General features: G+C 51.4%; 2 protein-coding genes across 4 annotated transcripts; one reads left to right on the top strand and one right to left on the bottom strand.

Moving 5' to 3' along the window:
* Positions 1–10,414: 10,414 nt before the first annotated feature.
* Positions 10,415–14,234, top strand: MPV17L2 (MPV17 mitochondrial inner membrane protein like 2). 3 transcript variants are annotated; one of them, XM_082691977.1, is made up of 5 exons: positions 10,415–10,762; positions 11,388–11,558; positions 12,505–12,581; positions 12,690–12,818; positions 13,154–14,234. In XM_082691977.1, exons 1-5 carry the CDS (start codon positions 10,576–10,578, stop codon positions 13,487–13,489), a joined length of 900 nt encoding a protein of 299 aa, XP_082548103.1. In that variant the 5' UTR covers positions 10,415–10,575; the 3' UTR covers positions 13,490–14,234. The 3 variants fall into 3 exon arrangements, with proteins under 3 accessions (XP_082548103.1, XP_082548102.1, XP_082548104.1); XM_082691978.1 differs by having other exon boundaries at positions 10,448–10,762; positions 12,690–12,831; positions 12,899–14,234; XM_082691976.1 differs by lacking the exon at positions 11,388–11,558 and having other exon boundaries at positions 10,437–10,762.
* RAB3A (RAB3A, member RAS oncogene family) lies at positions 13,685–18,782 on the bottom strand. The gene is made up of 5 exons (XM_082692015.1): positions 18,628–18,782; positions 17,274–17,501; positions 16,046–16,164; positions 15,410–15,534; positions 13,685–14,538 (listed from the first exon to the last, which is right to left on the bottom strand). The coding sequence occupies exons 2-5, from the start codon at positions 17,499–17,501 to the stop codon at positions 14,348–14,350; spliced, it is 663 nt and encodes a 220-aa protein (XP_082548141.1). The 5' UTR covers positions 18,628–18,782; the 3' UTR covers positions 13,685–14,347.
* Positions 18,783–19,019: the final 237 nt, after the last annotated feature.

Raw genomic sequence — 19,019 nt, 5'->3', positions numbered from 1 at the left:
CGAAAAAATTTAATGAGAGCCTCCTCATTCTTTTTTTCTTCCTAAGTCTTTTTCTCATACTAAGTCTTAACTGCTGTGTATTTTATAGCATCTCTCAACTCAGATTAACTACACTGCAAGTGCGCACGAGCCCAGTGGGTGATTGATTACCGTACAGGGCAGGAAACATCACTGCCCCCATCCTAGGCTCTGCAGCGAGACTCCTGTAATAAAGATTAACAAGAGAAAGACAAATTTAATAATACGCATACGTCATGAATACATGGGAAATACCCACTAAAACGGTAAACTCCCCAAAGTGGCCAAAGCCACCACTTTAATTTTTTTTTTTCAAATTTTTTATTTTGGGGGCACTTGGATGGCTCAGTCATTAAGCATCTGCCTTCGACTCAGGTCATGATCCCAGCGTCATGGGATCGAGCCCCGCACTGGGCTTCCTGCTCATGGCGGAGCCTGCTTCTCCCTCTCCAGCTCCTTCCTGCTGTGTTCCCTCTCTTGCTGTTTCTCTCTGTCAAATAAATAAAATCTTTGAAAAAGTTCCTTTTAATATTTTTATTTTAGATTTTATTTGAGCGAGAGAGAGACAGAGCATGAGCAGGGGGCAGGGGGAAGGGGCAGAGGGAGACACAGGCTCCCCGCTGAGCAAGGAGCCCAACATGGGACTGGATCCCAGGACCCTGGGATCATGACCTGAGTCAAGAGCAGACCACTTTTAGCTGACTGAGCCACCCACACGCCCCTTTGTTTTTATTTCGCAATAATCTCCACACCCAATGTGGGGCTCGATTCACAGCCTGGAGATCAAGAGTAGTTCCACCAATAGAGCGAGCTAGGTGTCCCCTGAGTTGCTATTTTAAATACCACCCTCCTGGGTGGCTCAGTGGGTTAAAGCTCTGCCTTCAGCTCAGGTCATGATCCCAGGGTCCTGGGATGGAGCCCCGCATTAGGCTCTCTGCTCAGCAGGGAGCCTGCTTCCTCCTATCTCTCTGCCTGTTTCTCTGCCTACTTGTGATCTCTGTCCGTCAAATAAATAAATAAAATCTTCTATAAATAAATAAATAAATACCACCACCTTCCGGGGGTGCCTTGTGGCTCAGTGGGTTAAACCTCTGCCTTCGGCTCAGGTCATGATCTCAGGGTCCTGGGATCGAGCCCCGCATCAGGAAGCCTGCTTCTCCCTCTCCCTCTTCCGGCCGCTCTTCCTGCTCATGCACACACTCTCTCTCTCTCTCTCAAATAAATAAATAAAATCTTAAAAAAAAAAAATTGGAGACACTCCATCTCTTTAGGACTCTCCCCCAAAACCCAGAACACCAGCCCAACCATGAGAAAATATCATCCCAACCCAGACTGAGCGACATTCTACAGGATATCTCACCAGTATTCCTCCAAAGTGCCAAAGTCATGAACAACAAGAGAAAATGAAGAAAGTGTCACTGACCGGAGGAAACTAACTTAGTGGGATCCTGGCTAAAGGAACATTTTAAGGAATAACTGGAATTATGATTAACATGGCACTATTCTTCTTTTCTTTCTTAAGATTTTATTTATTTGATGCAGAGAGAGAGAGAGAGAGACAGCGAGAGAGGGAACACAAGCAGGGGGGAGTGGGAGAGTGAGAAGCAGGCTTCCAGCTGAGCAGGGAATCTGATGCAGGGCTCCATCCCAGGACTCTGGGATCATGACCTGAGCTGAAGATGGGCGCTTAATGACTGAGCCACCCAGGTGCCCCAAACACAGAACTACTCTTGCCTCAAATCAGTCAAGGCTCTTTTAGGAATCTGACAGATAGAAATGTATCACAGACACTGAGGGTATTAACCAAACTCCCTTTAGATGAACTGATTAGGATAATTATGCCTGTAAAATCCTTCCTGGAATATCACCTATTATCACATTCACATTCTATCATACCGACAAGATCTACCCGCACTGGAGGCGGACACGCAGGTGCACATCTGCGGTAGAAACCTTGGGGCCAACCTAGACTCCTGCCTCTCACACCTCCTGATGTAGAAAAAGATGACCAACTCACACAGTGAGAAGACCTTTCTGAATTACAGACCAGTATATGGGCAGAGAGAGTTTATGGCTTCAATTCTAAAAATTTTCAGCCACTGGGGCGCCTAGCTGGCTCAGTTGGTAGAGCGTGTGACTCTTGATGTCAGGGTTGTGAGTCAAGTCCCATGTTGGGTGTGGAACCTACTTACATAAATAAGTAATTAATTAAACAAAATAAAATAATATTTCAACCATGGGAGAAGACAATACATAGTGGAGGCAAGGTAAAATTTAGAATTTGAGGGGCGCCTGGGTGGCTCAGTGGGTTAAGCCGCTGCCTTCGGCTCGGGTCATGATCTCGGGGTCCTGGGATTGAGTCCCGCATCGGGCTCTCTGCTCAGCAGGGAGCCTGCTTCCCTCTCTCTCTCTCTCTGCCTGCCTCTCCATCTACTTGTGATTTCTCTCTGTCAAATAAATAAATAAAATCTTTTAAAAAAATTTAGAATTTGATTTGGGGAACTTGGTTGAAAATGTCAATGGTTTGAACATTTGATTAAATAGGAGGGCAGGAGGCACCTGGGGGGCTCAGTGGGTTAAGTCTCTGCCTTCGGCTCAGATCATGATCCCAGGGTCCTGGGATTGAGCCCCGCATCAAGCTCCCTGCTCAGCGGGGAGCCTGCATCCCCCCCCCACCCCCGCCTGCCTCTCTGCCTACTTGTGATCTCTGTCTGTCAATAGATAGATAGATAGATAGAAAGATAGGAGGGCAGGAGCCTGACTGACCCAGTCAGTGAAACATGTGACTCTCAGTCTCAGGGTTGTGAGTTCAAGCCCCAATTACAAAACAATACTGGATTACTTATTTTTTTATTTTATTTATTTATTTAAGAGAGTGAGAGCTTGGGCGCCTGGGTGGCTCAGTGGGTTAAGCCGCTGCTTTCGGCTCAGGTCATGATCTCAGGGTCCTGGGATCGAGTCCCGCATCGGGCTCTCTGCTCGGCAGGGAGCCTGCTTACCTCTCTCTCTGCCTGCCTTTCCGTCTACTTGTGATTTCTCTCTGTCAAATAAATAAATAAAATCTTTAAAAAAAAAACGAGAGAGAGAGAGCTTGAGCAGGGGGAGAGGCAGAGGGAGAGAGGAGCAGATGCCCAGCTGAGCAGGGAGCAGGAGGTGGGGCTCGATCCCAGGACCCTGGGATCATGACAACCTGAGCAGAAGTCAGATTCTTAATCGACTGAGCCACCCAGGTGCCCCTAATCTGTTACTTATATAATAGCAAAGTGACAACAAAAGGTTTTAAAGACAAAAACAGTAAGTTCTACAGTTGGGGGTCAGGGGAAGGCTTAGCTCTTTTAATATTGAGGAGACTCCGTTTTCCTAAGTAATCAAAGACCTCCAAGCAACAGCATTTTGGTAAAACATAGAGAATCTTTGTTTTCCCCGTGAATCACTCAACAGGTAAAGAAAAGCCTTTGACCATAATCCAAGATAAGGTCGTTCTTTTAACAGAGAAAGCAGATCGAATTCTAGTCTGCACAGTTACACTGATATTGAAGCTCATTGTTAAAACCCTTATAATAAATCCATGTGATTTGCACAACCTTGCTCGCACAAGATACAATTTTCTCTCTCTCTTTCTCCCTCTCCAACTTTCTCTACCGCCTTAGATTTTGGTCCTTTGTTTTCCTCATTCTTATTTTGAACCAGTCTTTTTTTTTTTTAAGATTTTATTTATTTATTTGACAGAGAATGCAAGTAGAGAGGCAGAGAGAGAGAGAGAGAAGCAGGCTCTGCACCGAGCAGAGAGCCCGATGCGGGGCTCCATCCCAGGACCCTGGGATCATGACCTGAGCTGAAGGCAGAGGCTTTAACCCACTGAGCCACCCAGGCGCCCCTGAACCAGTCTTTAAATACGCTTAAGACAAAATTACTCTCCTTCCAGCCTTCATATTTCCTTCATTTCCTACCAAAACACACCCTATTTTCCTTGCATATTTTATGAGTTTTTTTCCTGTACCCTGATTAGTAATAATAGTTTCATTTTCTTATATTGATTCGAATATATAACACTTATTTCCAGTAAAACCAGGCAGCTGGCAGTTGTAAACTGCAGACATGCCCACATTCCGCCCTAGGTCAGCAAATCTTTGAGTCCACAGTTTTGTCATTCCTGAAGGCATACGCTTTCTTACAGTGCAATATTTCAATGTGTCGGGGGCTCCTGGGTGGCTCAGTCAGTTAAGCATCTGCCTTTGGCTCAGGTCATGATCCCGGGGTCCTGGGATCGAGCCCCGCATCTCCCTGGTCAGCGGGGAGTCTGCTTCTCCCTCTCCCTCTGGCCCTCCCAGCACCCCCCCAGCCCCCTCCGGCTCATGCTCTCTCCTCTCTCTCAAATAAATAAATAAGATCTTAAAAATTTTTTTTTCAAAAAAGAAAAAACAATATTTCAATGTGCCAAAGGACACGTTCACAAACTAACCAAGTATCTTTTAGTCCGTCTGTAAAAATCAAGAAGCCAAAGGAGACAAACTTGAACTCATTTTTAGTAAGTATGTTTCAGCATTTTATCTTATTTGGAAAGGATCTAGATATTCAACAATTATCCATCATCTAACTTAGCCAAACTTCAAGGTTCCAAGTTTCCCAAAGGATTTGGCGAACTACTTTTGAGCTGACTTTTTTTTTTTTTTTAAGATTTATTTATTTATTTGACAGAGACTACAAGTAGGCTGAGAGGCAGGCGGAGGAGGTGGGGGGAGCAGGCTCCCTGCGGAGCAGAGAGCCCAATTTGGGGCTCCATCCCAGGACCCTGGGATCATGACCTGAGCCAAAGGCAGAGGCTTTAACCCACTGAGCCACCCAAGTACCTCCCCGCCACCCATTTTTTTTTAAAGATTTGATTTATTTATTTGACAGAGAGAGATCATAAATAGGCAGAAAGGCAGACAGAGAGAGAGGGGGAAGCAGGCTCCCCGCTGAGCAGAGAGCCTGATGCAGGGCTCCATCCCAAGACCCTGGAATCATGACTTTAGCCGAAGGCAGAGGCTTAACCAACTGAGCCACCCAGGCATCCAAACAATTCACTTTTAACATAGATTTTGTTCTTAGGGTTGAATTTATAGTTTTATAATCTTAAACAGAGAGATAATGTGTTTTACTAATCTTATGTAATCACTTTTTTAATAAGTCAATTAAATATTTAGAGCTCTTGACAATGACTTTTTAGCAATAGCTTCTGGAGGTAGAAAAATATTACATAAACATGAGAGACACAATCACAGATCTTATAGCCCTTTTTTTTAAATTTTAGGCCATGAGACAGATACAAGAACACAATACTCACATGTTTAAAAAAATAGAGTTGAGGGGTGTCTGGCTGGCTCAGTTGGAAGACTGTGTGAGTCCAACTCGGGGTCATGAGTTCACGCCCCATGTTGGGTAAAGGGATTACTTAAAAAAAATTTGTTTTTAATTATTTTTTAACCTTTAAAAAAAAATAGCTGAGGAGGCCCTGGGTAGCTCAGTCATGAGGGGCTCTTGATCTCTGGGCCATGAGTTCAGGCCCCATGTTGGTCATTGAGCTTACATTAAAAAAAATTAAATTAGGGGTACCTGGCTGGCTCAGTTGGTAAAGCATGCGACTCTTGGTCTCTGGGTTGTAAGCTGGAGTCCCACGCTGGGTGAAAAGATTACTTAAAAAAAATCCTTAAAAAATTTTTTAAAATAAATTTTAAAAATTTTTAAAAAGTAGTTGAATTGAAACTATGTTTCTGGCAGATGGAACAAGTTACTATTTGCAAAGAAGACTTTTAAGAGATTTCACATGCTAGTTTGTTCCCAAATAGCCCTCTGACTAGGTAGTTCCTTTTAGCTTTGGAGAGAAGGCTTTGGAAATAGTTCCTGTCAGCCTGGGAACATTAGCCTCCAATTAGGCCGATTTCTGTCTACAGAGTTCCTGTAAGAATAAAAAGAGTCCTGGGGTACCTGGGTAGCTCAGTTGGATATTCGTCTGCATTTAGCTCAGGTCATGATCCCAGGGTTCTGGAATCAAGCCTTCCTGCTCAGCGGGGAATCTGCTTCTCCCTCTCTCTCTCCCTCTACTCCTCCCCCCTGCTCAAGTTCTCTCTCTCTCTCAAATAAATAAATAAAATCTTAAAAAAAAAAAAAAAGAATTTAAAAAGTCCTTTCAAATATCTTATCAGGTTTCAGCTCAAACAAACTAAGTTTTCTGGCACTACTGAACTCCTTTTTTTTTTTTTTTTTTAAGATTTTATTTATTTATTTGACAGACAGAGATCACAAGCAGGCAGAGAGGCAGGCAGAGAGAGAGAGAGAGGAAGGTAAGCAGGCTCCCTGCTGAGCAGAGAGCCCAAGGCGGGGCTCGATCCCAGCACCCCGGGATCATGCCCCCAGCAGAAGGCAGAGGCTTTAACCCACTGAGCCACCCAGGTGCCCATCCCTTTTTTTTTTTTTTTTTAAACCAGAAGTATACCTATTCCAAGTGATTCAGAACCCAAACCCAAACTAAAGTCTTTTATGATCCAACCAGGGACACAAGAGATGCCTCCAAGAGCGTACAAAAGATGCATACTTCCCAAGATCCAGAGCCACTCCCAAAGACAGCCAAAAGACAGACAGACAGACAATGCTCTAGAGAGCTGACAATGACCCTAGCCACAGTGGAGTACAACTCACATACCTGTCTGCTCATCGACATATTCCCAGGGCTCCTAACCTGATGTCTGGTCCCCTGCAGCATGCAGAAAGCCAAGCCAAGCTTTCAGCACACAAAAGGAGACTCATAACAGGGGCGCCTGGGTGGCTCAGTCGGTTAAAGCCTCTGCCTTCAGCTCAGGTCATGATCTCAGGGTCCTGGGATCGAGCCCCGCATCAGGCTCTCTGCTCAGCAGGGAGCCTGCTCCCCTTCCCCACCTCTGCCTGCCTCTCTGCCTACTTGTGATCTCTGTCTGTCAAATAAACAAATAAAATCTTTTTAAAAAATTTAAAAAAAAGAAGAAGAAGAAGGAGACTCCTACAGAAAGCAATAGCTGTCCCTGGAGGCGGGGACCAACAAGTGGGTACCCAAAACCAAATTTACAAGAGTCACAAAGTTTCCAAAGAACTAATCCTTACAAATGCTTGTCTCTTGCGCATCTAAACCCAGAGAGGATGGACAAGGAAATTTTTACCATCCTCTTCCAACAGAGATCCAGAAAGCAAACGAGGCAAAAATTCTTACCTTACCTATGGGCTTCATCAGGCCCCGGGACCTGTCAGCTGCAGATCCCAGAGCCAACAGAGCCCCAGCCAATGCGATCCCATCTCATTACCAAACCGGGGGAAACTTTACAAGAAAAAAAGAAGATCCAAGAAGTAACTGGACCTCGGTGATTTACCTACTAGGTTCAACAAAGGGAGACAAGGATGAAAAAACAACTGAAGGATATGCAGAGACTACAGGAAGATCAATTATTTTAATAAGGTCTGTTTGGGGCGCCTGGGTGGTGCAGTGGGTTAAGCCTCTGTCTTCAGCTCTGGTTTGATTCTTCAGTTCTGGCTCTCTGGTCAGCGGGGAGCCTGTTTCCCCTTCTCTCTCTGCCTGCCTTCTAATCTCTCTGTCAAATAAATAAAATCTTAAAAAAAAAAACAAAAAAAAAAACAATAAAACAAGGTCTGTTTGGACGGACGCCTTCAGCCTCAGCTTCCCCTCTGGTAATAACAGTGTTTCTTTCTCCTGGTACAGGGGCAGCACCTTCCACTTGGGGAATTTTATCTCCTGGTCTTAGGAAGGGAAAAGCAGCTCAGTATATCCTTTGTGCATGTTGCTGTCTTTCAAAAGAATCAATCCGCCAGAGCGGCGTATTTTGGGGTGGCCTATCTTGACCACCTTCAAAAGAGACACTAAATACCACAGGTTCAGATACCAAAGTCCCTTCTTCCTGATGTACTCCTTTTTATTTTTTTTAAAGATTTTATTAATTTATTTGATGGAGAGAGAGAGAGATCACAAGTAGGCAGAGAGGCAGGCAGTGATAGAGGGGGAAGCAGGCTCCCTGCTCAGCAGAGAGCCCCACTCGGTCCTCCATACCAGGACCCTAAGATCATGACCTAAGCCAAAGGCAGAGGTTTAACCCACTGAGCCACCCAGGTGCCCCCTCCCCCTTAGGATTTTTTTTTTTAAGATTTTATTTATTTAATTGACAGACAGAAATCACAAGTAGGCAGAGAGGCAGGCAGAGAGAGAGGAGGAAGAAGACTCACCGCGGAGCAGAGCCCGATGTGGGGCTTGATCCCAGGACCCTGGGATCATGACCCGAGCCGAAGGCAGAGGCTTTAACCTGCTGAGCCACCCAGGCGCCCTCCCAATTTAGGATTTTATTCTTAAGTAATCTCCACACCCAACAGGGGGCTCAAACTCACAACCCCAAGATCAAGCGCCACCCATTCTGCCAACTGAGCCAGCATATAGTAAATAGTTTAGTTACAGACCATGCGGTCTTTGTTGCAATCACTCACTGTAGGGAGAGAGGAGACAATACAGAAACAAATGGGCAAGGCTCTGTTCAAATTATAGCTTTATTTATGGTTTAAAAATTTGATTTTCATATAATTTCCATGTCATAGAATATTATTCCATTTTCCCCCAACCTTTTGTCAACTAAGAAAAGGAGGCAAAACTGAAAAGGAGCAAATGTTTCTTTGGGGGGCTCAGAATTACAATTTGGGAGCCCAAATTCCAGAGTAACCAGGAAAGTGTCTCCTTCATGGAAGGAAAGGGTTATGAGAAAGAAGGAAGGGGTAATTACCTGATTGAGATAAAGAAGAAAGAAATCCTACTCATTTGGTGCTGACTGAAGTTGGAAAGATGTTAGGGTTCGAAGCTGACAGCCAAGAAAAAATCCTTGAGACATCTTTGGTGCAAAAAGGTGGTTTTATTACAGGAAGGGGACAGCACCCCAGGGCAGAAGGAGCTGCACTGTGGTCATAAAGAGTGGCCAGTTACATACTTTCAGGTTGGGGGGGGTGGTTACGGAGAGCATAATTCTCTAAGCAAACTGGAAGCAAGGTTTCCAGGACCTCCAAGGGGCTAGCTCTTGTTGGGAAAAGGTCATTTATTACCCTCTAGTAAAACCCGAGTCATAAGAACCTTCCGATGCATATCGATGGGTCATATGCTTGGGGGATGATTGCCAACATGTATTTTGGGGGGTGGGTTGAGATAAAGGAAGTTTCCGAAGGAATTTTTATGTTAAAGTAGACTTACAGGATCCTGGGGGTCAGGTTAAGATTGCCTTTTGCCCTGAGCAAAGTATTATCATCAAGGCAGTTGAGTCCCTAGAGGAATGTCACTTTGCCCGTTTCAAGGACTTGTCAGCGGGCTGTAGGTAGTAAGGAAATTAAATTTTCTTTTGCCTTTGTTTCCCACATCACTGACCAGCTGAGTCACTTCTGGTTATTATAATTTTATTGGTGCTATCAAATGAAACTGTCCCTGATATTATTAACTTTACTTCTCCATATGATCCCAATGCCAATTGCTCTGTTGAAATTTTATGAGCAACTGCTTGTAAAATTATTGCTGCTTCAGGCCAGTCCATGAGCTCATTCGTTGTAAAGGAAACGGGATTCAAAACGGATTCTCTCATGTCCAGAAACTTTATACTATTTCACACATTTAAAAAATTTAAGAAACATTTTTACCTCTTGAACCTCACAGGAACAGCAACGGAATTTGAATCTCTGGCCGCAGTTTGCAACACCCTCGTTCCCTGTAAATAACGCATAGGTTTCCATGGAAACTCCTATTTTCCGCTATGGGAACACAGGAGGTAAAGTAGGGATTTAGCTGTTTGCAGAGGTGCCTGTGGGGTAAGTTAATGCACGCAACGTGCCCAGATCACCGCCTAGCGTTTTAACTATTACTATTTTGGAACCGAGGTCAGATACCCAGCTAAAGGTCAACGGTTGGATCCGATCCTACGGGGCCGCGGGCGCAGCCAACGCATAACCCGCTCCGACTTCCGTGAATCTTTGCGAGATTAGACTTCCGCCCGGGTCGAGCCGCCAAGGACCCAGCTGAGATCCCTTCTCTAGAATTCCGGAAGAATCGGAGAATCTGGAGGGCAACTAGTCTGGAGGGAGCAAGATTGGCCACCTCCACCGGGGAGGCGGGACAACAGGCGGTCGCTGGCGTAAGACTAGCCTGCGATTGGTCAGTGCAGTATCGGGCTGGTTGGTTAGAGTCCGGCGGCGCTTGTCCATAGGCTGGCGCGGAAAGGGGCGGGGAAACGAGGTGGCGAGGCGGCCATTGATCCGTGCGCTGGGGTGAGACGCTTATTTGCGATTGGCCCGCAAGTGGGGAAGGCAGCGTTTGGCCTCGTTCAGCGATTGGCCTGGGAATGGGATGCCGGCCTTTTATTGGCTACTACGTCTCGAGCCCGGCAAAGTGGAGCGCCGAGCGGTCAGCGATCGGCTGGCGAGGGCTGGAGCGGGCGTGCAGACCGCGAAGACCGCGTGCGATTGGTCAGCGCCGGGAGGGCATCCCCGGTGCGGGGTCCTGCGGCTCGGTGGGCTATGGCTTCCGGCGGCTGGCGCTGGCTGCGCGCCCTGCGGGCCGCGGGGCAGCCCCTGTTCCAAGGCCGTGCGCTGCTCGTCACCAACACGCTGGGCTGTGGTGTTCTCATGGCGGTCGGGGACGGTGTGCGCCAATCCTGGGAGGTCCGCGCCCGGCCTGGCCAGAAGTTCAACCCCCGGCGCTCAGGTGAGCAAGTCTGGAGCCACTGGCCCTTGACCCCGGGGGACCTTTGAGCCCAATCTCAGAATCGGAGACCCCTGACCTGAGGCCTCAATTCCCGGCGGGACCCTTGACCATGGTGTGCATCCAAGACCCTCATAGCCCACGCTCGGGTCTCCGTCCCTCCTCCTCACCCCGGGGTCTCAGTCCGCTCCCCACCTCAGGTCTCCATCTCCTTCTACTTCCTGGTCCCTGTCCCCTCCCGGCCCCAGTTTCCGCCCACCCCCTCGTCCGCTTCCCTTACTCCAACACTGAGACCAAACATTGAGCACTGGAAACTACACCAAGGATAGTCAAGGGCTCAGCGTCTGGACCCAGCCAGCCTGGGATTGTGCCTTGGCCCCACACTTCCCAACCTGTTATGCCTGTTTCCTCCTCCGGAAAGCAGAGCAGTGGTAGAACCCGCTCTCAGGGTAGTGAAGGGGATGAGGAGAGAAAACGGGAGAGGAGCCACTGGAACGGTGCCTGGCAGTGGGGCTTGTAATGGAAGAACTTACAGGTGGGCTCGGGGAGGGCTTCAGGTTTATCAGGGAGGGAGGGTACCATGGACTGGGGACTTGCTGGCCTGGCCTGACTCTTGAACTGCTCTCAGCGAGCATGTTTGCAGTGGGCTGCAGTATGGGTCCCTTCCTGCACTACTGGTACCTCTGGCTGGACCACCTGCTCCCAGCGTCTGGCCTCCGTGGCCTCCCAAACGTCCTCAGGAAGGTCCTCATCGACCAGCTGGTGGCCTCTCCCATGCTAGGCGTCTGGTACTTCTTGGGTAAGGAGCCTTGTGAGCTTGGGCTCTGCCCCCCCCCCCATGTCAGGAGGGGCAGAGCCAGCTTTGTGTTAAGAGGGGTGCTGAGTTGGCGTTTCTGATGGGCCTCTTCTGTGTGTGACTCTGGACTGGGTGCTGGGTCACAGTAGCGCCAGGACAGACCCACGGGGGGCAGGTATGAACGGCAGAGTTGGACAGCAGTGCTTTGTGTAGGAGGGATGAAGCGGTGTTGGGTGGGGCTGCCCTGGGCAGTGGTTGGGAGGACTGCCCAGAGGAGAGGCCACCCCTCTGAGACTTGAAGAAGGTGCCAGCAGGCATGAAGAATGGCCCATGCAAAGGCCCTGAGGCTGAAAGAAGAGTTGCTGAGGCTAGGGTTGATGGGGTATAATCATCCAGCCCTTGGCTCTGAGAAGAGTGTCAGCCCCGCCCCCCTGAGCTTAGTTTCCTCCTTTGTGAAAGAAAGGAAATAAAACAGCCTCAGCCTCAGGAAGGGTGCATCTACCTTGGGGTGCCTGTGTGTCTGTTTGTTTGTTTGTTTGTTTGTTTTTAGAGTAAGGGAAGTGGCAGGGGCAAAAGGGAGAGGGAGAGAGAGAATCCTAAGCAGGCTCCATGCCCATTGCAGAGCCCAACTTGGGCTCAGTCCCAGGACCCTGAGATCATGACCTGAGCCAAAAACCAAGAACCAGTTGCTTAAACTACTAAACCATCCAAGTGCCCCTAAGGGAGTGTGTGTTTATTTCTGACCTCTCCCTCACTGGAACCAACTTGTTCTGCTGTGTTCCTCCACACCAGCCATTCTGCTGTGTGTGGCCCTTCCCACCTCAAGGCTTTTAAATTTCTTGGTCCGTCTGCCTGGGACACCACTGTCCCTCAGGGTTCCTGCCCCATCTGCTCCATCACCGGTACTCCCGAGCCTCTGACACTCTTAATTTCTTGGTCTCCTTCCCAGGCCTGGGCTGCCTGGAGGGCCAAACCCTGGATGAGAGCTGCCAGGAGCTGCGGGACAAGTTCTGGGAATTCTACAAGGTGGGCCCTGCCCACCCCTTCATTCCCTTGCCCTGCCCTTCGCAGCCCCCCACCTCCACCCCTGTGCCAAGGCCCCACCCCTCACCACACTCCCACCCCTCCCCGCAGGCCGACTGGTGCGTTTGGCCGGCGGCCCAGCTGGTGAACTTCCTCTTCGTGCCCCCGCAGTTCCGAGTCACCTATATCAACGGCCTGACGCTGGGCTGGGACACGTACCTCTCCTACCTGAAGTACCGGGTGAGCTCAGTGGGTGGACCAGACACCCAGGGGGCTCCTCAGGGGCCACATGTGTAAACTCCAAGCGGCAGTTCCGGCAGTTCCGCTGTGCTCTAGGGTGAGGTCCTCCTGGGCCTGTGATAATCTGCCAAGCACAGCAGGTGGGCGCGGAGCTGATCCCCAGCAGGGTGAACACCCAGCCTCTCTGCTGTTGGATGACCTTGGCCAGGTTCCTGCTGTGTCTGTCCCACAAGACTGAGCCTAGCGAGAAGACAGGTGGGTGAGGACTCGCTTGGGTGAAGAGGAGTCCACAGGGGTGGACGGGCTGTGTGACCAGACGCCTCTTGCACGGACAGATCCGGAGCCATCCACTCCTGGCTGTGTGGCCCTGGGCACTGTGCAGACTGAGCTGCCCCAGCCCTCCCAGCTGGGTGCCAGACAGGGCAAGACTGACTCTGAGCACAACAGGCCTGGTCCCAGCCCCTCCCCAACCCCTGGGCATCTGGCTGGGCTGCCTCTTCCAAGCCCAGTATAAGACCTGTTTCCCCATCTGGAAGACAACCGTGAAGATGGTCATCCGGGAGCCCCTCTCACCACAGGCCCTCCATGAACCAGTGACACACGTGTTCCCATCTACAGCACGTGGCCCAAGCCAGGCAGTCCCAAGCCCCAGCCCCTCAACACGATTATGAGCTGGGCGTTGGGCACAAGGCGGGGACACAGCCTGGAGTTAGCCCCCAGAATCCGGAGCCTAAGGCAAGGCCTAGTGGCCTCTGTCTCATACTCAGGCCACAGGCTGTAGAAATTCTATTAAATTCTCTCATCATTGCAATTCCTGTGGGTGACCAAGGCCACCGTGGCAGGCTGGCACTCATAGGGACACAGCGTCATCCATTCGCTTTATTGGGTGTGTGTAGTGTTGTCATGACATCTGGGGATTTGGGGGTCACGTTTGACACTCATGACGTCAGAACAGGTCTGGTGTTAGGGGGGAGTCCCAGGGTGGCGAGTACCCACAGCAGCCCTCACCTCCAAATAAGGGTAAAACGTAGGGGGTGAGGAGCCAGGCAGGCCATTACCTGGCTCTGGTCCACCCCGTGGTCCATGCTGAGATCCCCCCCACAGTGGCCTTGGCCCACCAAGTCACAGCCGACAGGCTTGCTGACCTGACTGCATCCCCTCACCCAATCAGCCTGCCCTGGGGGGGGTCATCGGGCCCCCTCTGCAAAACTGGTAACTGTTGATAGGGGTGAATTTTTAAAAAAGGTGGGGTCTTGAGAGGAGGGGGAGCGGTGAGTTCACAGGGCCACGACACGCCACAGCAGAGTGGGGACAGGGCTGTATGTACAGGGCGGGAAGGGGAGGGGGTGGGCAGGGAGCCTGAGCCCCTGGGGGACCTCTCCAATAAATAAATAAATAAATAACTACGATAATAAATAAGAGTGAGGGGCTAAGTTGGGGGTGGGGGTCTCACACCCTGGGCCGCTGCAGGGCTGGATCAGGCCCAGGGGGTGGGCAGGGGTGGGGCCGGGAGGGGGCAAGGGCAGCTCTCAGCAGGCGCAGTCCTGGTGTGGGGGCGCCTGCTGGTCCGTGAGCTGTGGGCCCTGCTTGGCGCCCGTGACTGCGGGGTCGGCCGTGTCCAGAGACTCGGACATCTTCTCACAGATGACATCCACCAGGCGCTCAAAGGTCTGCTTGACATTAATGTTGTCCTTGGCGCTTGCTTCAAAGAACTCAAAGCCTGTGGGTGGGGAGGGGAGGGGTGAGGACCCCGGCCCCACCCCCACCCCATCCCAGAGACGCTTCTCAGAGGGCAGGAACATCTGGAGATTCCTGGTGCTGACCACTTGTTAGAAGCGCCAAGTCCTGCAGGGAGGCCGCTCAGCCCTGTTTCTCATACTCTTTCCTTTGCTCTAAAACTGTCCCCTTGTCATCTCCAGGCACCCCCCCCCCCCCAGACCTATTTCCTTGCTCCTGCCACCAGCTGTAACGTGTGCACTGGCCCCTGGCAGCATCTGAAACTCCCAACCACCTGGGCCCTCCCTTGCTTACACACCCTGTGGCTCCCTGTCGCCCTCACAGGAGTCCCAGATCTTTGCCGTATCGTTCAGGCCCTGCGTGATCAGCCAGGTTTCCCCCAAGTGTCCCTTGTGTTCCAGCCATAGAAAATTACTTGCCAGAACACCCAGGATCTTCCCCAGCTCGGGCCTTTACCTACAGTTTCCTTTGCCTGAGAGACCACCCTTTGCCTGAGCTCCAGATCTAGCACCTTCCTCCAGGTCTTACCTACACCAGGCAGAGCAGCTCGCCGCCCCCATCAGTGCATTGCCCCAGCCCAGGTCTCTCCCTCCACCCCCCTCTTGGGCCTAGCAAACCAACACGAGGCTGGCAGTGAGGGTGTCAGAGTGAGTCAGTAACTTAACTGCACAGCGAACTCCTATGCATCCTTCAGGATCCGGCTCCAGGCCATTTGCAGAAAGTGTGAATTGGCTGGATTCAAATCCAGGCCCTGTCCTGACTTTGCTAGGAGGTCTTAGGGGTGTCCCCTCCCCTTACAGGGCCTCAGGGTCCCTTTCGTAGCCTGTTGGTGTGTAGCCCCGCTAGGCACTCACCGAGGTGGTCAGCCAACTGTCGGCCACGCTCGGATGATACCACCCGCTCATCCTCCATGTCGCACTTGTTCCCCACTAGCAGCACCTGGGCATTGTCCCATGAGTACGTCTTGATCTGGGTCGACCTGGAGGAAGCAGCGATGAGTGGGTTAGGCCTGGGAAGATTCAAGCTCCACTGACCTCTGTTTCCCCCTCCCTCGCCACCCTCTAGCCCCCCACGTCCCGATTATTGCTTGAACTTGGCAGGCTTGGTCCTTCCTCCTGGCCTCTGTCCTGCCAGGAACGCGGTCCCACGGCTCCCTGATCTTCAAAAATCCCTTTCACGCAGGTTTGCCTGCCCTTCCCAGAGCCCCACCCGCCCCAGACACAAGACCTTCTCCCTCTGCTAATTCAGAAATTTCCCTAAAATGTATCATTACTTTGGGCAGAAATGTAAACGTTTCTGTTCTTCCGTCCAATACAAACTGACCTTATATTTTCTGCCCCTTCCCTGATTTTTTTTTCTTCTTAACCTATAAATTTACAACGAGCTCCTTTATTCCCCTTAGTTGGAGCCAGTGCTACGTTTTTGTTATTACAGAGCAGGTCAGAATCCAGCTCCAAAGACCGTCTGGGAGGGCGTGAGGCTGTGCTCACCAGTCCTGCACGGCGTTGAAGGACTCTTCATTGGTAATGTCATACATGAGGATAAAACCCATGGCTCCCCGGTAGTAGGCAGTGGTGATGGTCCTGTACCGTTCCTGCCCTGCTGTGTCCTGGGAGGAAGAAAACACGGGGGTCAGAGAGGCCCCACACGTGAACTAAGAGTGGAAACCAACTCTGAAATTGTCCAGTCCAGCCCTGGTGAGAACTGGAGAGGAGCAGGGGCCAGCCCAAAGGCACAGTGGGTCAGGAAAGCCGACTGGTCACCTACACGGAGAACATGGGGTTCAACCACCCTCTGGAGGCAGGTACCTACAGAATCATTCCGTCATTCATTCAACATACCCGCGCATTCACCTGTGTGTGCCACACCCCGTGCTGGGCACCGGGGACACAGCTGTTAACAAAATGGACAAGAATCACTGCCTCGTGGAACCAACTACCCAGTACAGAAAACAGACGATAAACACGTAAAAAGGAAGAAAATGTATCCCATATCAGAGAGTGATGTAGACAGAGGAGAAAAAGAAAGTTGGACAGAGATGGCCGGGCAGTGGGCGAGGGTATGATTTTAGAAGCTGAAGGGAGTGAGGAGGGAACCATGTGGAGATTTGGGGAAAGAATCCAGGCCAAGGGCACAGCAGGGGCCAAGGCCCTGGAGTGGGTCTGTGCCGGGTGCATCTGAGAAACAATGAGGAGGTGGAGGTAGAAGGAGACAGACCAGGTAAGGTCTCCCAGGCCAGGGGACGGGTGAAGTTAGAGCCATGGGAACACAGCACAGAAGGGACAGTTCCAGCTTGGGATTTAACAGGTTCCTTCAGGCCTCCATGGGGTTAAGGAAGGTGGCCAGTAGACCCTACAGAAGGTGCTTGCTCCTGTCCCAGAGGATGAGGTTGGGCCCAAGATCCTGATGAAACCTCATGAAGACTCACAAGAAAGAACATAAAGGGGGAAACTGAGGTACCGAGCTAAGTGATGCTCTCCATAACAGCAGGCAGAGGAGGGGACCCAGCCTTGGCTCCTTCCTCACTCCTGGAGAGCAGTGATGAGGCTGGGAGAATAGGGCACTGTCTTCTGGGCTTCTAGCCCCTGATACACAGTAGGCACCCGATAAATGCCCAGTGTGTGAATGAATGAATCGAAGCAGGAAAGAGGCAAAGCAGGGGCTGCTTTTCTGGAAAGGTAAACTGGTAAGAGACAGGAGCTCTCCAGCTGGACCCACCCAGATCTGCAGCTTGATCCTCTTGTCGTTGCGGTAGATGGTCTTGACCTTGAAGTCGATGCCCACAGTGCTGACGAAAGCAGGCGTGAAGGAGTCGTCTGCATAGCGGAATAGGAATGAGGTCTTGCCCACGCTGCTGTTGCCAATGATGAGGATCTTGAACATGTAGTCAAAGTTCTGGTCCGAGGACTCTTTCTGCCCATAGCGTGAGTCTGTGGCGGATGCCATCTGGGTGTGCAAGGTGTAGGTAAGCCTGAGGAGTCCCATTCCAGACCCCAACTGCCCAAGTCCCAGGCACAGGGTGAAGAGAACTCCAGAGCTCTTGAGAGGGACTAGTGTTTATAGAGATTACCCTCATATGGTCAGGAGCCCCAGTACCATTGGTGGGGCTCACTGGCAAAGGGTGGGCCATGACCTTGAAAGGCCAGAAGTGTCAAGGGAGGAGCTCAGAGAGATGGGGATGGGGACACCCCTGTAGACCCCTCCAGCACGCCTTTCCCCCCAGGTCGGGCTGTAATTCTACACTCTTAAGGCTGAGCAGGTAGGGGCAGCTGCGGCCGGCCCCGCCCCCCATCAATCATTTATGTTGCTCAGAACGGACGCAAGTGCATACGCGTGTACGTTCCCGCGGGGATGTGCGTCGCAGCTCGCAAGCAGGGAAAGATCGGGCTGAGACAGCTGGTCGTGTGATAGGGGCGGGGCGTGCACACGCTAACGTGCACGCAGTAGGAACACACCCGTTCACGCGTGTGCACATCAGAGTCGAATACACTCGGTGCACAGGAAAGAGACACAAACACTTGTGCGCACACCAACACACATATGCAAATGTACAAACCCACCCGTGCTCAAAGCCTCCTCCACCTATGCAGGCGTGTACACGACACCCACGCGGACACGCATTCCCGTGCACGCACACGCACAGTCCATGCGTCTCCTTCCATCCGCGTGCGGCATGCACTCTCCGGGGTCGGGACACCCACAGGGTCACACGAGCATACCCCGGTACATAAGCAAAAGGGTATGCACACAGATCCGCTGGCACAGGCGGGCGCGCACACGCGTGTTCACACCACACGCACGCGCACGCACAGAGCCTCCCGCGCGCACAGCTTCCCGCAAGGCACTAACCTCCCCTCCCCCTCCGCCGCAGAGGCCAGGGGCGGGGGGGTGGGGGTGAGGAGCGGGCAGTTAGGGGGAGCCAGGGCCCTACCCATACTAGGGCTGTGACCGCCGCATCCTTCCCCGATTTAACCCTAGCCAACCTCGTCCCCTACTCGGGCAAGCTCATCAGTCAAATGAAGGTTATGTAGGTGTTCGGAGAGGCGGCGACCCAGGCCGCCCCGCAACTCACCTTGCCCTGCACCGATGCGGTCGTGACCCTAGCGGCAGCGACTTTTTGGTGGCGGTGGTGCCGGGGCCCCCTGCGTTGATGTGGGGCTGCGCGACGGGGGCAGCGGCGGCGGCAGCAGCGGCTCAGGCCCCTGCAGTCCGCGGTGACGTCCTGCAAAGAGTGAGGCGGGGCCTCACATGCAGATACAGCCGTGACGCCATCCTGGGGCGGAGCCGCGCCTGGAGAAGTAGCCCGCTGACGCACGTAGAAGCCAGGAGGGGCGGGGCTCCTGCGCAGATTGACGCACGAATGGGGCGGGAGCCAGTGTGCTTATCCAGTAGCGCGCGGGGGAGGTGTCTACTTGCTCCGCCTCCTGCCTGTGTCAGGGAGGCGGGACTGAGTGCCAACCTCTC

The sequence above is a fragment of the Mustela nivalis genome (assembly GCF_964662115.1).
Source record: "Mustela nivalis genome assembly, chromosome: 1".
Taxonomy (NCBI): Eukaryota; Metazoa; Chordata; class Mammalia; order Carnivora; family Mustelidae; genus Mustela; species Mustela nivalis.
This window is presented reverse-complemented; position numbering and strand designations above follow the sequence as displayed.